This window comes from Galeopterus variegatus, unplaced genomic scaffold, assembly GCF_000696425.1.
Source record: "Galeopterus variegatus unplaced genomic scaffold, G_variegatus-3.0.2 Scaffold174, whole genome shotgun sequence".
In the NCBI taxonomy this organism is placed as follows: Eukaryota; Metazoa; Chordata; class Mammalia; order Dermoptera; family Cynocephalidae; genus Galeopterus; species Galeopterus variegatus.
Genome location: NW_007726285.1, coordinates 780028 through 796199, shown reverse-complemented (window position 1 = coordinate 796199; position 16172 = coordinate 780028). Strand labels below are relative to the sequence as shown.

The 16172-nt window shown below is 52.5% G+C and overlaps 1 protein-coding gene across 1 annotated transcript in view; it reads right to left on the bottom strand.

Annotated features, from left to right (window-relative positions):
- The window catches only part of SPIRE2 (spire-type actin nucleation factor 2), a gene marked incomplete at its 5' end in the record, with an annotated part of 29481 nt that extends 13310 nt beyond the window's left edge, over nt 1-16171 (bottom strand). Inside the window, 3 exons of the mRNA XM_008563571.1 lie at nt 984-1340; nt 4980-5023; nt 16096-16171. Coding sequence (XP_008561793.1) covers nt 984-1340; nt 4980-5023; nt 16096-16171 — 477 coding nt within the window. The remainder of the gene's footprint in view (nt 1-983; nt 1341-4979; nt 5024-16095) is intronic.
- Between the last annotated feature and the right edge of the window lies 1 nt (nt 16172).

Here is a 16172-nt window from a genome sequence, read left to right as displayed (position 1 = left end):
CCCCGGGGGTTGGGATCCCGTTGCTGGTCAAAAAAAAAAAAAAAAAAAAAAAAAAAAAAAAAAAAAAAGAACATACCCAAGGTGCCAAAAAGGTTGTGAGGAAGATGGAGGATGGGCCATAGGATATAGCAGTGGCGCCCAAGAGGCCCCAACAGTCAGACCCATCTCTGAGAGAGGGCTCAGGTTAGCTGGCCAGGAACTCTCCTTGGTTAGAGGAAAAGACAGATGCAGCATCACAGAGGGTTAGGGTGGAACCAGGGGCCAGAGTCAGTTAACTTCAAAAACACCTTCTGCCATCTAAGAGAGAGAGAATGAAGCAGATCCCCCGACCTCTCTGAGGTCCCCATTTTCTCATCTGTGAGATGCTGATGGGAGGCCAGGGTCCACAAGACCCCGCGTCACAGAAACACATGAGCTCCCCCCAGGCACCACCAAGTTCTCCAGGGAGAGGCCGAGAGAGTCCAGGGAGGAGACTGTCGGCTCCTAAGTCTGGGTTCATGAGGAGGCAGGACAGCTGCGAGGACCTCCAGTGTGGAAGCTGGGCTAGACCCTGGCCCTACTCGGATCTGTTCATCTGTGAGATGGGGATAGCTTCAGAGGGGTGGCGGGACAGCAGGGTTGGACTGTTGTAGGCACAGCAAACGCCCCCCACACTACCCCTAAGCTCCAAGCCACTGATGAATCTGTGTGTGGTTCTTGGGTGGTAGGAAGTGGCTGCCTTTAGGGCTGAATTTTCAGGAGGGGGCCTAGACAGGTTGGGGAGTAGCAGGGGGACACCCCCCTTCTTGCAGATGTAAAAGAGGGGTGCAGGAAAGACGCCCGAGGGAAGAGGCTGGGAGACAGTTACCTAACTTCTCTGCAAAACTCGGTAAGAAGGTGTTCATGTTCAGTCACCACATGTGAAGCTCTCGGGACAGTGCCAGCAAGAGCGGAGAAGCGGGTCCGGGCACGTGGTGGGCCACCCCGCCCCGCCGGCCGCTCACCTCCTTGGCCTCACGGACCCTGGCCAGGAAGGCCCGCAGCTCCAGCGTCTCCACGAAGAGCGCACGGCACACGGCCTGGTAGTGGGTCTGCGCGCCCCGGGGCTCGCTCAGGCGCGCCGCGCACAGCCGCATGGCGCGCTCCAGGGTGCGCACGGCGCGCGGGCCGCCCTCGGCCGCCTCCTCCTCCTCCTCGGGGCCGCCGTAGCCCTCGTCGGCCCCGCCGCCGCCGTCGTCGCAGTCGTTGTTGGCCATGAGGTCGATGAGCCGCTCCAGCTGCGGGCTCAGCTCACGCTCCTCGCTGTCGTCCAGCCCCCAGTCCAGCGCGCGGTAGATGGCGAAGCCCAGAGACTGCACCACCTGCGGGACAGGCGACAGCGCGCTCACGACAGCGCCCGGACCCTCCAGCCGTGAGCCCGGAGGGGGCACTCCACGGTACGAGCAAAATGTGGACACCTTTAAAAGGATGTTCCCCAAACAGCACAGCCACGTTGGAAAAGAGTTTGGCAGATTCTTACAAGCAAACATGCATCTGCCGCGAGATGCAGCCCCTCGTCCCCCAGGTACATAACCAGAAAAGAAGAAAATGCGTACCCACACAAGACTCCTGTGGGAATGCTCGTGACACCCAGACCTGGGGACAGTCCAAAAGCGCTTCCACTGATAGGTGATTAACACAAACTCTACAAAGCAGGGAGAAGCCACAAGACACCAGCCCGGGCCCCACAGAAAGTCCTCGCCTGCGTGAAACTCCAGGCAAGACAAGCTGACCCTCAGCGACAGAAAGCAGGTCGGTGGTTCCCTGGGCCGGGGGTGGGTGGGATTGGAGGGGGCACAGGGAAACTTTCGGGGTGATGGGAAAAGTCCACATCTTGTTTACGGTGTTTGCGCAAACTCATGAAACTGCCCACTTAAAGTGCAAATTATACCCTAGTAAAGTTGATTTAAAAAAAGACCGGCAACCTAAGTAAATATTAGCCTATAATGTAATATAACAGTATAGTTTAAATCAAAGGAGAAAGAGTAGTTTATCTAGTAAACGCTGCTAGAACAATTGCTTAACTATACATAATAAAGTTTGAAATGTGTAAAAAATCATACCCTCTCACTTAAATGCATTTAACTTTTCAATGTATGTAAATTTAGCCTGGAAAAAAAAATCCCCAAAATAATGGTGCCTGAGTGGGGGGTGGGTAGAGTATGGATTCCCAGAGGCAAGGGTTGTGACTTAGCAACTGCGGGAGCTCAGCAGGGCTGGGGGCCGTACTATTCTGTTTGTTTTGTATATGCTCGAATTTCTCCATAATAATTTTTTTTTTTAAAGCACATTAAAAACCAGTGTGGTCTCACAGTGGAGGTCTCTTCACTCAGCATTCCCCAGTTTTCCTGGGCAGGGAACCTTCTGTTTTCAGTCTACCATTAACATCCTGGGAAGCAGTGTTCTGTGCAGCATGTCTGGAGATGGCCCGCATGTCCATCTGTTTCAAATACTTTCCCTGTTCAGGGCCCACCTGTCCCCCTGGGACAGTCGGCTGTGCTCAGACAGGGAAGTGTCAGATGGACACAGAAGGACAGTAACAAGGATGCTCCTAATCTCCATAGCACTGTGTCTTTGTGTTTTGAAGGGCTTCACACTTTCCCTTTAGGGCACAGGTAGAAAAGACACACACACACAAAACTAACAGCAGCTCTCCTTATGTAAGACCCCACTGAGCTCTGTGTGTGACTCCCTCTGTGTGTCCTGCAGTGCTCTCGCTCCATACGTATGGGGACAGAGGCCTGGAGGTCTCCAGCTGGCTGAGCTGGACTCAGAACTTGGATCTGTTCAAGGTCTGTGATCTGAGCTTTGTGCTGCACTGTGGGGGAGGAGGGGACTGTCCACTGCCCGAGTCTACCTGGCCTCAGTGGCCCTGCAGGGGGGTCCTTTGGCCTCTCCTCTCATTTCCTGTGTACCTACCACTGGGAGTCCAGGGAGCCGGAGGCGGGCAGAACAGGAGCAGGTGGTGAAGGCCAGCACTGGGTAAGGGATAGGGCTGGGGAACACAGCCTTCTCTGTCCTGCAGAAATGCCTTAGAAGACCCCAGTGCCAGGCAAGGGGTCATCCCCTGGCTTAGGGGGCTGGTGAGAAAAGTGAGGCTCCAATGAGAACAAAGCCTCAGCCTGTCCTTGGAGGCCACCATCCTCTTATCTCTGCTCTAGGCAAGGAGAGTCACATCCTAGAATCAAAGGCCAGAGGTCACAGCAGCATGGGCCAGGGCTAGGGTGGAGTCTCCTGCATCAGGGGGTCTCTAGAGAGCAACCTCAGTGCCCCTCCTGGGTACAACAATGGGTAGAGGGGGTTAGAGGTAGGGCGGGGATAGGGCTGGCAAGAGACACAGTCCCCACAAATTCCCAACAACTCTTTTTCGGTCCCAGCAACAGGTGCCAGGAAAGAGTGTGGTGGTGGGAACTGAATTTCACACCGTCCTGCCAATCCTACTCACAGGGCTCCAACCATCTCTCCAGTGGAGATCATGCTACCCCATGGAGCGGGGCAGGCTAAGAGGAGAAGTAGGGAAGCCACCCAGCACCTCAGTACAGCACAGAGCAGCGCCCGCCCACCTGTGCCTTCCGTCTACATCCCAGCCACTGGCCTGAGCCAGCATCACATCAGCAAAAGGGTCAACACTAATCTGCACCTCTTATCTGATAGCTGCTTCACTAGAGGTTTTTCTGTGCCCCAAGTCACTGGAAACCTTCTCTGGAAGCAAAGAATGCTTGTTTTCCCATAAGGAAAAATCTGGACAGCCGGCCAGAGGCTCAGGTCCTCCAGCCCTGCTGTCCACAGCAGGGCCTGAAACTGAGGAGCCTGCAGGTACAGCTAGCCAGCCAGGGTGTCAGCCCAGGAGCTGGAGGGGCTGTAGGGGTGTTGTGAGATCCAGCAGCAAGAATCAAGAATGTTGAGTAGCTCTCCAACCCTCTCTGCTGGGATGGGGCTCTCAGGTTAATTTATGGTATCTGAGAACAGTCCAGATTGGAGTTCTCCATACAAAGGTCCTCGTAAATATTTTTAAGAGGCATAACCACAGGCATCCTTCAGAAAGTGTTTGGGGTGGCAGACAGGGACTGCACCTCTGTCTGGGGACTCTGGAAGCCTCCCAGCACTGGGAGCACAGGACTTTGGAAAAAATAAATTATCTAGAATATTATGCAGCCATGAAAAAGGATGACTAACAGCTGCACACAGAAATGCAGGTGAATCTTGAAATACATTGCTTTTCCCCCCTCAAATCCCAGGAAACTATATGTAGTACAATACTGTCTTCACAGAGCTCACAAGCACACCTAGGCAAGGTTGTTTAAATAGCAGCATTCCAAGGTGGTGAGGGTATCTTATCATTGACAATTGCCAGCATGTGGTGATAAGAAAAGGCACACAAACTTTTCATTGGTTTTATTATTCTCTCTAAATTCTCCTCTTTGGGTGTGTGCCCACCCTCACCTTTTGGTATGCCACTATGTTTAATATATACACAGGTACTGTGATAATACTATGTTTTTTAAAAAGCGGTGGGATGATAAAACATCAAATTCAGGACATTTCCTGGGGGCAGGAAGATGGGCAGGAGGGAGACACAGGAAGATGCCCTATTGGTGAGGTTCAAGTTTGGGCTGTGCAGGGACTCCTGGGCACTGGTCATTGGGCTGGTTTTCCTTTTTGCCCAGGCTCTGTGCCCCAGGAGGCCAACCCTGCAGGCCACATCTCCTTTGCTCCCTTCCTCTGGTCCATTGCCCCCTCTTGCTGGCCTAGGAGCGGGAGCAGCCCTCACACTGGGCTGCCTGCCTTCTGCAAAGAGCTCTTCATGAAGCTCCTTCAGTTAAGCCCTTTGGGTGATTTACCTGTGTCCTGCTCCGCTGAAATAACTGTATAACTTTATATGCTTTATACTTTACATCGTACGATTATGCAGGTAAGTTTTAACATGTATCAATTAATTCTTAAAATTGTTTTGAAAGTACCTGGGCTTCCGAGCTGGCTGGTGGCACCACCATTGTCGTGGGCTCTGCAAGAGAAGACAGTGTGTCAAGGTGTGTCGGCACCCCTGGGACCCCAGTTGCTTGTCCACCTGCCTCCCCCTTAGTTCTGCTTCCCTTCACAGATGCACAGCATGTCCCCAAGATCTCCATCGGGACACCAGAAAGCCTGTAACAAGCCAAGCCGTCTGGTCGTTTGGATGGGCACCTACAAGGCTCAGCGAGAAGCAGCACCAGGCAGGGCTGCAGAGGGCTGCTGTTGGCAGTTACACTCCACGGTGACCACTCAGAGGGGAAAATTGGGGCTGGACAGCAGCCACAGTCCCTGGCACTGAGGGGGCCTGCCCTAAGGGATGCTTGGTTGAAGAAGGAAGGAGGGAGCAGCTCTGTGAAGTCAGGTCTGGAAGAAAGACACTCATGCCATGGTCTGAAATGAGACACTCCAGCTGCCCAGAACCCAAATCACAGCAGAGTCAGATGAGAAACTGGGCTCACAGGAGATGATGGACATTGCTCCAGAGCTCCTGGCAGCTGAACTGAGCAGGTTGGCATCTGACCGAAAACCCCTTGATTTGGGGAGACTGTGAGCGCCTCTTTCAGAGAATCAGAGTCGCCAGGTTAAAGCACAGGTGGACACTGAACTCTCTGCATTTTATGCATTAAACCTGAGAGCACTGAGTGAGTTAGCATCTTACAAGTGCTCACTCCTGTAACCCATACACAACCCGGTAACCATTTCACAGACGAGGAAAGGGGGGCCCAGAAGGGTGAACTTGTCTGCTCCAAGGGGTCACAACTAGTAAGTGGTGGTGCCAGGAGTCAGGAGGGCCAGGCAGGGGGGCCCCTGAATCTGTGCTCCAGGCTGCTCCCCAACCCTCCTCCCCCAGGCCTCCCAAGAAGCCATGCCGGGTGAGGTGCACTTCCACACACAGCCTGCCTGGCATAAGCGTGCAGGTGGAGCTGTGCCAGGATGTGAACTTCAGCTGCCTTAGATTCTTTCTGGAAATGAAGTGAGATATAAAAAACAAACAAAAAACTATACCATGAGATTGTCTGCTAAGCAAACCTGCTAACTCCGCAAATATTTTCGAAATGCCATCAAGAACCAGGAAGATTGCCAAAGATAAAGGGAGTCTGTGTTGGGCTGGTCCATTAACATAATGGAAAACAATTCACTCCCCACATCACTGGAGTTAGTAAAAAAGTGAGCAGTTGGGCCGGCCCGGTGGCGCACTGGAGAGTGCGCCACTTGGGAGCGCGGCAGCACTCCCACCGAGGGTTCAGATCCCATGTGGAGACCGGTTCCCACTCACTGGCTGAGCACGGTGCGGTGCGGGCGCAGCACCGAGGGTTGCGATCCGTTGCCGGTCCTCGGTGCGGGCGTGACACCGAGGGTTGCGATCCCATTACCGGTCAGTAAAAAGACAAAAAGGAAAAAAAAAAGTGAGCAGTGAGCAGTACACTGTGGGGAGACTGTGTCCCCAGGGGATGGACAGAACCTCGTGGGGCCATGCATTTGATAAAAGTCTGTAGCCAAGATTGGACAGAGGCAGTGAGGAGGTGGAAGAAATCAGACCCAGAACAAAGGTGTTTCCTGGAAGCAACCAGTGCCCTGAGTTGCTCGGAGGGAAGGCAGAAAGGGCTGACTGGGCCGACCAGCCCTGCAGCGCTCTGCACAGACTGAGCACGCACCCTCCGTCAACGGGCAACTTTCTGGTTGGAATAATCTTAGTGCTGTGTCCCTGGCTTAAATAGTCCATATGTTAACAAAAATTTTGTACCAAAATTAAGTGTTCATGAATCTAATTGTATTTTAGCTTGCAAGGACTTGGGGAGTCTTTGGGTTTTGATGAGCAACCTCTGGCTCAGTGAGATTCAGGGGCAGCCAGAGCCCAGCCTTTGCTCAGATGCTACAAACTAACAATAATTTATCATGGCCTCAATTTGCACAGTCAAATTGGGATGTGCTGTGATTCCCTCTTTGCAGATGAGGAAACTGAGGCTCAGGCAAGTTGAGAAATTTACCCAAGACCACGGACTAATGAATGGTGGAGCCGGGCCCGCATGGGCGCCAGACCCCAGACTGCACTCTTCTCCCACCCACCCCTAGCATCCCAGGTACAGCTGCGCAGAGCTGCCATAAATGTGTTGCCAATGCGGTCACATAGAATTATGCAAACTATCTTTTGCTTGTTTAAAAAATTCTCTCCAGGGGAGAGCAGCTGGAGGCAGTGAGGACCGAGGGGTCCTCATCAGGTCTGTCGGTGCCATGTTGGGGTGGGGGCTGGAACCAGGACACCTGGTTCCCATCGGCTTCGTTCCCAAGCTCTGCCAAGGGCTAAGACTCCTCTTAGTGCTTATTTCTCCCTGCAGGGAAGTACGTCCTTGCCAAGAGAAGTGGAAAGCCACTCTGGTTTCTTTTGTGTAATATAACAAATGAGGAGAAATCGAGAAGCTGGGGCTTTTCTTTGAAACAATTGTGGAGGAGAGACATCTATGGGACTTTCACAGCTTCGAGAGGAAATGCATACACTCTGCGGGCAGGTGAGCAGTGGGCGAAGGCTACCTGGCAGCTCAGCCCCTTTCTGCCTACAAGGAGCAAACTGGCCTCCCTGGCAAGAGGGTTGTGGGGACTAAGGAGCTTTGGATGAGGTCAGATTCCGGCTGCCTGTGGCTGTCTGCTCCGAGTGTCTCTCACCTCGCTTCCTCACCTGTAGGACGAAGACGACACCTGCCCTATCTAACTCATGGTGTTAGCTCAGAGAACAAGATGGGCAGCAGATGCAGCTTCCCAAGGAGTGATGCCGAAGGGTGTGGGCTCCTGCCCTGCCCCTTGTGGTCAGGATAGAGAATAGCCGTGGAGGAGCCTGAGCTGTCTGCATGATGCGGGGTAAGACTGCCCTCTTCACCATGGCCCAGAGGAAGACCTCACACATCAGGGGGAGGCTGCAGCATTGGCTACACTATGCTGCCTCCAGGTCTGGACCCCCAAGAGTTCTTAAATACCAACCAAGAGTGAAGGCAGGAAGGGCAGAGGGGCTCCTTGCCTTTCTGCTTCCCAGGCTTGGTGCTCTGAGAGCAGGCAGGCAGGAGGCAGCCAGGGCCTCACAGGCCAGGAGGACACAGTGTGCTCATTCCTGGTAGACAACCCCAGCAAAGGCAACCTGCAAAATTATACCCTCTCTCACCTTCTGACATAGCAGGCTGCTTCCAGAAGGCACGCCCGTGCGGCATGTCACCTATGGAATAGCTCACTGCCACATCCTCCCTAACCACGAAACACTAGAAACACAAATGTCCACTGAAGACACGTGGAGACATCATGCAGGGGACACCCAGCAGCCATTACCAAGAATGCGGCGTCCTTTGTGCTGGGGTGACCCAAGACCCCTACTGAGGGAAAAGCAGAGTGCAGCCCCTGAGTTCAGAAGGGGACGCATTTGCCCACATGCTGGCATGTGCATAAAATGCTGATAGTTCTGGCTGCTGTGAGAAGCCCCACTGCATATCCAGAACAAGGATGCAGGGAGACTTTAGCTGTGATCCCTTCACACTTTCTGAATTTGAAGCCACATGGATGTGTCAAGAAATCTGTTTGTGTGAGAGAGAAGGAGAGAGAATCCACAGCACCCACCTCAGCCTTAGTCACAAGTCACAGGGGGAACTCGGTGGTCTGAAGTCAAAGAACCCATGTGGCTTTGAGCAACTTACTGAATTCCTCTGAGCCACCTTTCCCTTTTAAAAAACAGAGATCACAGCTACCACAAAGGTTATTGAAAGGGTTAAATGAAAATGCATGTAGTGTCTGGCACTGATAAATTATCAATAAACGCTTGTTCCATAGTCAAGAAACACATTTTAAAACCTAACGTACTAGACCAAGAATCAGCCTTCAGAAGCAAGCTGGTAAGAGCAGGCAAACAGGAGCCCAGAGGGAAAGATGCCTGCAGAAACCAGGGACACCTGTGTTGGTTCAGCAAACAGAGCTCTTTGGGTCAGAGGGATCCACGTGTTTGTGGTGTATACCTCCTCCTGGCTGATCCCTGGGCTATCAACCCACTTCTCCTTAAACTCACCCACCACCCACATGGGGCTCCCAGGAGGTGTCCCCTGCCACCCTGTAGCAGGAACCCAGGCCCACCAGGCACTGATTCCAATGAAGACCCAAGTGGGGTGTGTGTGTTGGCTGAGGAACCTCCCTGAGCCCCAAAGCAATAAATACTCAGGAATCCTCTGCATTTTCACAAAGGTCTGATGGGGAGGGTCCTGGCTTCTCTGCTCTTGCTGAACCTGCATACCCAGCCCCTGCCTAGCGTGTCCTGGGTACAGCTCCAGGAAGACCCCATGGATGGTGGTGACAGGATTAGATTCTGAGAAGGTGCTCCTCCTGCCTAGCAACTCACTTGGCTTTTCAGCGACTATCTCAGTTAGTCCTGGCTCTTGGCCCACGTCACAGCTTCTGCTGTTACCCCCAGTCCACGAGGCCCAGAGAGGGTGAGGAAGTCTGCCTAGCAACTCACTTGGCTTTTCAGCGACTATCTCAGTTAGTCCTGGCTCTTGGCCCACATCACAGCTTCTGCTGTTACCCCCAGTCCACGAGGCCCAGAGAGGGTGAGGAAGTCACCCAAGGTCACCCAGCCAAGATTCTACCCAGGGCCAGCCTGGCTCCAGGGCCCACACCCTAACCCTCACTGAGCATCTGAGCCCCTGAAGATGGAATGAGCTACCCAGCATGCAGCAGACCCGCAACAACAGCACCCTGGGAAATGGCTCACCCCAGACCTTTTGAATCAGACACTCTGGGCTGAGACCCTGAGATCTGTAACAGGCCACCCTGCAGGCCCTGACACCTGCTCCAGTACAAGAGCATTGGGTGGGAATACAGTTCCAGAACTCACGTGATGATCGGAGGCACTAGGCAGCTTTGGAAACAGATTCCTGGGCCCTGCAAAGATCTACTGAACTGGAATCTGGGGTGAGGGACTATGACAGGCGGGTATTTTTAACAGCTTCCCAGGAGTGGGGCCTTCACAACAGAGTTTAAGGTTATAAAGATATATCAGTGAATGTGCACTTAGGATTCATACATTTCATTGTATGTAAATCTTACATCAGAAGAAACTATAAACAAATGAACTCTAGTTAATAACACACATGTGGAAGCCTTTAGGGAAGTGCAATTTACTTGAAATGCATCGAAAATAAGAAGGAAGGAAGGGTGGAGGGGGGGGTGATGCTGAGAGTGGAATTGGAGGTGAGCAGGGGGGTCCAGTCTCCTGTCACCCCCCGTGGCCGGCACAATACGACTCCCAAAGCCGTCCAGTTCTAATCCCCAGAACCCGTGAATACGTCGTCACATGGCAAGGGGCACTTAAGGCGGCAGATGGAAGTAAGGTTGCTAATAGCTGACCTTAAGGTAGAGAGATTATTCTGGATTTCTGATCTCTTAAACTGTAAGAGAATAAATTTATGTTGCTTTAAACCAGCAAGTTTGTGGTAACTTGTCATGGCAGCCACAGGAAACCTATACACTCTCCTTCCTCCCGCTCCCCAACCCCGGGGAGAGAGATGCACTGGAAGGAAGAAGGATTTGTTTAAATGGCAGAGACTGTAGTGAAGCTGGCTACTGGGCCCTTCTCCAAGTCACCTGGACTTCCCAGCACGTGCTGATTTGCCTAATTACCAGGGTGCCTTTTCCAGGAGGACTTCCTCCTTAACCCAGCCTGGCCTTACCTGTAGGCCAAACTCCCTCTGAGGAGTCACAGTTAATGATCAGAGCTGAAGCCCTGCATTCTTCCTGTGGCTGATACTGACATGTTTGCTTAAATGGGCCACATCCCAGGACCAGACCAACCTGTCCTTAAGGGCTGTGAGAGCCACAGCTGTCCCCACCACTCCAGTACCCCTGGTACTGGATTAAAGACAGTTGACTCTGTCCTATCTGGGTAGAGAAATGATTCTTCGTGGACACCAGGGTTGTGGTAGGTGAGCACGGGAGGATCAGGGCTGGGAAGGTGGGTGGCTAGTGGCACAGGGACCCTCAAGATTCAAAGCCTTCTCCTCCTAAAAGCGCAGTACAGAACTTGCAAACAACTGGGTGGGCTGGAGCCAGCTGGAGCCACCACACGGGCTACCTGTCCCCTGAGGTCTTCTGCACTGGCCAACACCAGCAGAGGCAATTTCACAGAAGTTTCAATAGAGAAAATTTGCTTGTTGAGGGACTGCCTTCCTGTGAGGTAATGCTTGCCCAGAGGTGAGACTGAATCCGGAATGCTATCTACAAACACACCCTGCACACACAGACACACCCAGGGCACACCACCCACACACGCAGCGGCCAGGCACCTGCCATGCCCCACCCAACACCTGAGTGGGAACTCAGGGACAGAAGATATCACATGTCATCAAGAAATGCACATGGGGGCACCACCCATGCACCAGACCCTAGGTGTGGCTTCCCAAGTTAGGTCTGGACGAGGTGCACGGAGGTGCAGGATTGGGACGCTTCCACTCTGCAAGCTGGCGCTCTCCATGCCCGGTGTATTCCAGGGGTGCACAGACATGACCACCACCTCTGAGGCCAGTGCCGTCATCCCTCCCATTTCACAGAGAATGAGTCGAAGACACAAAGAGGTGTAGAGACTTCTCAAGCCAGGCAAGTGGTGGGGACCAGGGCTGAGCCCCCTGCCACACACCTGTGACTGTGGGTGGTCTCTTTCCCTTTATGAATTTCAGCTCTCTCCCCTCCAAGATGATGTTGCCTCTCTCCTCAGAGGAGTAAACAAGAGGATGCCCAATGCTGCTTGGTGCCTACCCTGCAAATACTTGGCAAAGTTGGCTGTTGTCACCCCAGATGGTGAAGGCACCTGCCTGTCACAGGTGGCCTGGCTTCATCTGCACAGCATGTCTTGACTGAGAGACCCCCCACAGGGTGTAACAAAGCAAAGAGCTCCAAGAATGCCCTGTGGCTGTGAGGGCAGGCGACACCCTCCAGCTCTTGTGGAGAGTCACAGAGCTGCAGACGAAGCCACATGGAAAGGACCTGGTTGAAAGAACATGTTTCAACCAGAAACATTCTGGCTGCTGGAGTCTCAGGCAGAGGGAAATAGACTGTCCTCCATTGACTGAGAGACCCCCCACAGGGTGTAACAAAGCAAAGAGCTCCAAGAATGCCCTGTGGCTATGAGGGCAGGCGACACCCTCCAGCTCTTGTGGAGAGTCACAGAGCTGCAGAGGAAGCCACATGGAAAGGACCTGGTTGAAAGAACATGTTTCAACCAGAAACATTCTGGCTGCTGGAGTCTCAGGCAGAGGGAAATAGACTGTCCTCCAGAAGCAGAATTTCATCTTTCCAACTAGCTCTGGCTTCTGCCCAGTGAGTCTAGGGACATCATGTCTAGACAACGCCACTCAGCACTCACTGACACACAATATGCAGAGAGTGACTTTAAAAATAAAGGCAAGCTAGGGCTGGCCTGTGGCTCACTCGGGAGAGTGCAGTGCTGATAACACCAAGGCCACGGGTTCGGATCCCCTTACCAGTCATCTTTAAAAAAAATAAGCTAAGCAGATAATCCCTAGCCACCTGGAGGCCCACCCAGCCCAGCATCTGAGAACCAGGGGACTCCAGCTGCAGAGCCAGTGGCCAGCTTGAGGCCTCGGAGCCAGCGGGACAGGCAGGGCTTCCCCCCAGTGGTCCACTGACCACTAGTGGGTCTACAGCTTTGGACCCACTTCAACTCCTGGGAGGGGCACCCTGGACCTGGAGACACACAAATGAGCACACACAATCAGGACAGATGGCCCATTATGCATGCAGTAATACCAGCGTGGAAATAACACAGCAGCACCCTCGTGAGCTTCCTGGGCCCAGGAGCAATGGGGCTTCTAACTGACACTCCCCAATAGTCCTCACCTCACCCTGGGGCACATGCTGCCACATGCCTGGGCCCAGGTAGAGGAGGAAGGGGGCCATGAGGTGCCGGAGCTGCTCTCCAGCACTGCTGGGGTCAAGAGGGGGAAAGACAATTGCTGTCCCCACGGAGCTCATGATGCTTTCACCGTGGTCCAAGGGCTGGACAGACTGCTTTTAATGGTTTTTGTGTTTGAAACTCAGAGCTGGGTAGGCCTGTGTCCAGGTGGTGGTGAGCTGGAATGAGGAACTGCCCACAGAGCGTCACATTGGTGCTCTAGGGGTAACTTAGGGACAGCCGGCCTCAGAACTACAGGCAGAGTAGGAAGGGCAGAAGTTATATAGGAGACAGGTGACATGGGGTACCATGAGCGTCAAGAGTGGGGTCTGCCTGTGAAAAGGTTTAGCAACAAAAGTTGGCAAGAAAAGAGATCAAAAAGTGAAGAGGGCAGGAGGCAGAGGAGGAAGATAAGACAGGACCAGCTCCCATCCTGATGAGGACAACACAGACCCTCATCAGCACCCCGTGTTCACCTTTCATCTGCCCAAGGGGGTTTCTCAGTGGACAGTCTGGTGCCCAAGAAAAGCATCAACTGGACTCATGTTTAATCAGCAGATCTGGGCCAGGAAGCCGGGAGATATCCAGGAGGCTGATGACCAAGCACCACACTAGGGAGCAGCCATCCTCCTGGGTGCAGCACCCTGGAGCTTCAGGTAGACAAAGGCCAAGGGAGCATTCCAGGGTCACCGGATCACTGACCAGGATGTCTTTAAGAAATTAGCTTTGCCTCAGGGAACATCTCAGCACACAGCATTGTGCAGTGGTGCCTGATGGAGTTTCCTGCCCCAATTAGAAAAGTAACCCTTTTCCTCACCATGAGGTTTTAATAATGGCCTCTTAAAAATAACTTCACATGTTAAAACGTTTTACATTTTCCCACTTAAAAAAAAAAAAAAGACTTCCAAGCATTTATGATGAAGTCTTCAGATTAAAGATGAGGAAATTTATCCTGGTCATGTTGCCTCTTAGCTTGAAAAGAAGTATTACCACTTGCCTGCTAAGATAATATTCATCCTCCCATATATGGTTTAGTTTGTTGCTGTTGTTGTTGTTGTATAAGTTATCTTAAAGATTTACTCACTGCCTAGATTCACCAGAAGTTTGTTGAGAGGGCAGGTACTCGGGGTCCAATGTAACAGAGAAATTCAACTGGTGTCAAAAACTGAGACTAAAGAGCTGACAAGTGGAATACGGATGTTCTCTGGTTTGCTGTTGACAGGAAGAAATAAACATGGCATTCAGTGAATTCCCTAATCACTCATGTCCCAGAGAAATGCTGGGTTAGCCACCTTGAGGGAGACAGTTGGTCTAAAGTTTCAGCTGATTCACAGAAGCCCAGCAACAGCAGAAGAGAAAGGTCAACTTAATACATTTTTCTTTATCTTTCCACAGGCAGCAAGTCAGGCAGCAAGTCATAACCCTCACTCATCTTTATGAGAAATGTTTATGAGCAGAAACCAGTGTGGAACAGAAAATGAAATTGGGCTCCTGATGCCCCAGGCTGGCCCCTCACCCTCAACTTTTACATAGTGCCACCCTGAGCCCTGAACTCCAGCCAGAAAATGCTGCTGGGCAGTGATGACCAGGAAGAGGTGGCAGGAGCCAGATGACCGCCCCTACTGAATACAGTCCTCTTCAACGTTTGGCCAATAGGAAACACAGCTTGACACATCCACAGTTCAGGGAGAACCAAGCAGCCCTCTTTCTAGCTGATTGGTATGATCAGTGGCAAACCACTTGCTACTCTGTGCCTCAGTTTCCCCATTTTAGAAATCAGGCTCAGACCAAGCAGGCTCCCCACAGTCCTGTCCTGCTTTGCAGTGCCAGGAGCCAGACCCTGGTTATATCATTTATCTCCGGGGGGTGGGGTTAGAGCCCAGCGATGATCTTTAAGGAGTATAAGAGGGCTTCAGGAGAAAAGTGCTCTGTGAAACACAGTCTCCCGGGCCCCCGCGGGTGAGATCAGGCCACTGTGCTCCTGCCCTCTCAGCACAGCGTTTGAAAGACAGAGTAACACAGCAGTTAACAGCATGAGCACTGAATCCAAATTCTGCCACTTTCTGAGTGACTGTGGGCACACCTGAGCCTCAAGTCTACCTGAGTGTAAAATCGGAATAATACCATCAGTGCTACTCTTATTATTTCCACCTGTCAAATGTACCGGTGCTTTTTGTGCAAAATACAGCATCATGCAATTGTCACATGGCAAGGGTATGGAGGGAAGTAGTAACTGGGTAGAGGAATGAGAAAGACCTGGGGGACAAACATTGATGGCCCCTGAGTGGGGTACGGCAGACCCCTCCCTGTTGATTCTATCTGGCTTTGCCCTGGTCCTTACTGCTCCTCTACAGAAGCCTGCTTATGAGAATTTCTGCAAACCCACAGCGCTCAGGGCTGGAGAGAGTCCAGCCTTCCTCCAGCAAACACACAGCCTGCCTTTGTGCTCCCCAACAGGATATCAGCTTTTGGGGCAATATCATTATATGCAGCATACCAGCACTCCAATTCTCCAGGGAAAAAAATAATTTTTTTTTTTTTTTTTTTTTTTTAAAGAGAGCGAGTAAATCATCACTTAAATTCACCATTCTGAATAGACTTCGAGTATCTTTCGAGGCTTAATTGTTGGTTCTTGATGACCGTTCAGAGCAGAAAAACCAAGCAGGTTTGTCCCTCAAATTTTACACACTTTCCTTGATCTCTCAATTAAACCTGGGACATTGGTGTCAATTCCGCAGGGACTGGAGCACTGCCACCCCTCCCCCACCCTCAGACCCAAGAGAAAGAGCCCAAAGAGGGCATTTCAGTTTCTTTTCCTGCTTAAGGTGTCCGGCCCTGCAACAAGACCCGTGCACCCCAGGAATCCCTGGATGGCCGAGACTACAGTCCGAGGGCTGCAGACCCCAAAAGCAGGAGGACTTGCCCCAGCGTGGGGAGAACTAGGGACCGAAGAGGCAGAATTCCGGTCCTCCCCGACTTAATCGTTGGGAGAGACGGGTTCCAAGTGGGGGTTCTAAGAGAAGGAAGGGTCGCCCCAGACTTGGGGGAGGGGGCTCCCCAGGCAGGACAGGGAAGGAGGGCGGGGGTCGCAGCCCCTCCCGCGCCGGCCGCACTCCCGTCAGGGGCCTCACCCGCGGCGCCAGGCTCCCGCCGCGCGCCCACCGAGCCGTCCCTGCGCAGGAGGATGTCCGCTGTGTCGCGGATGCGG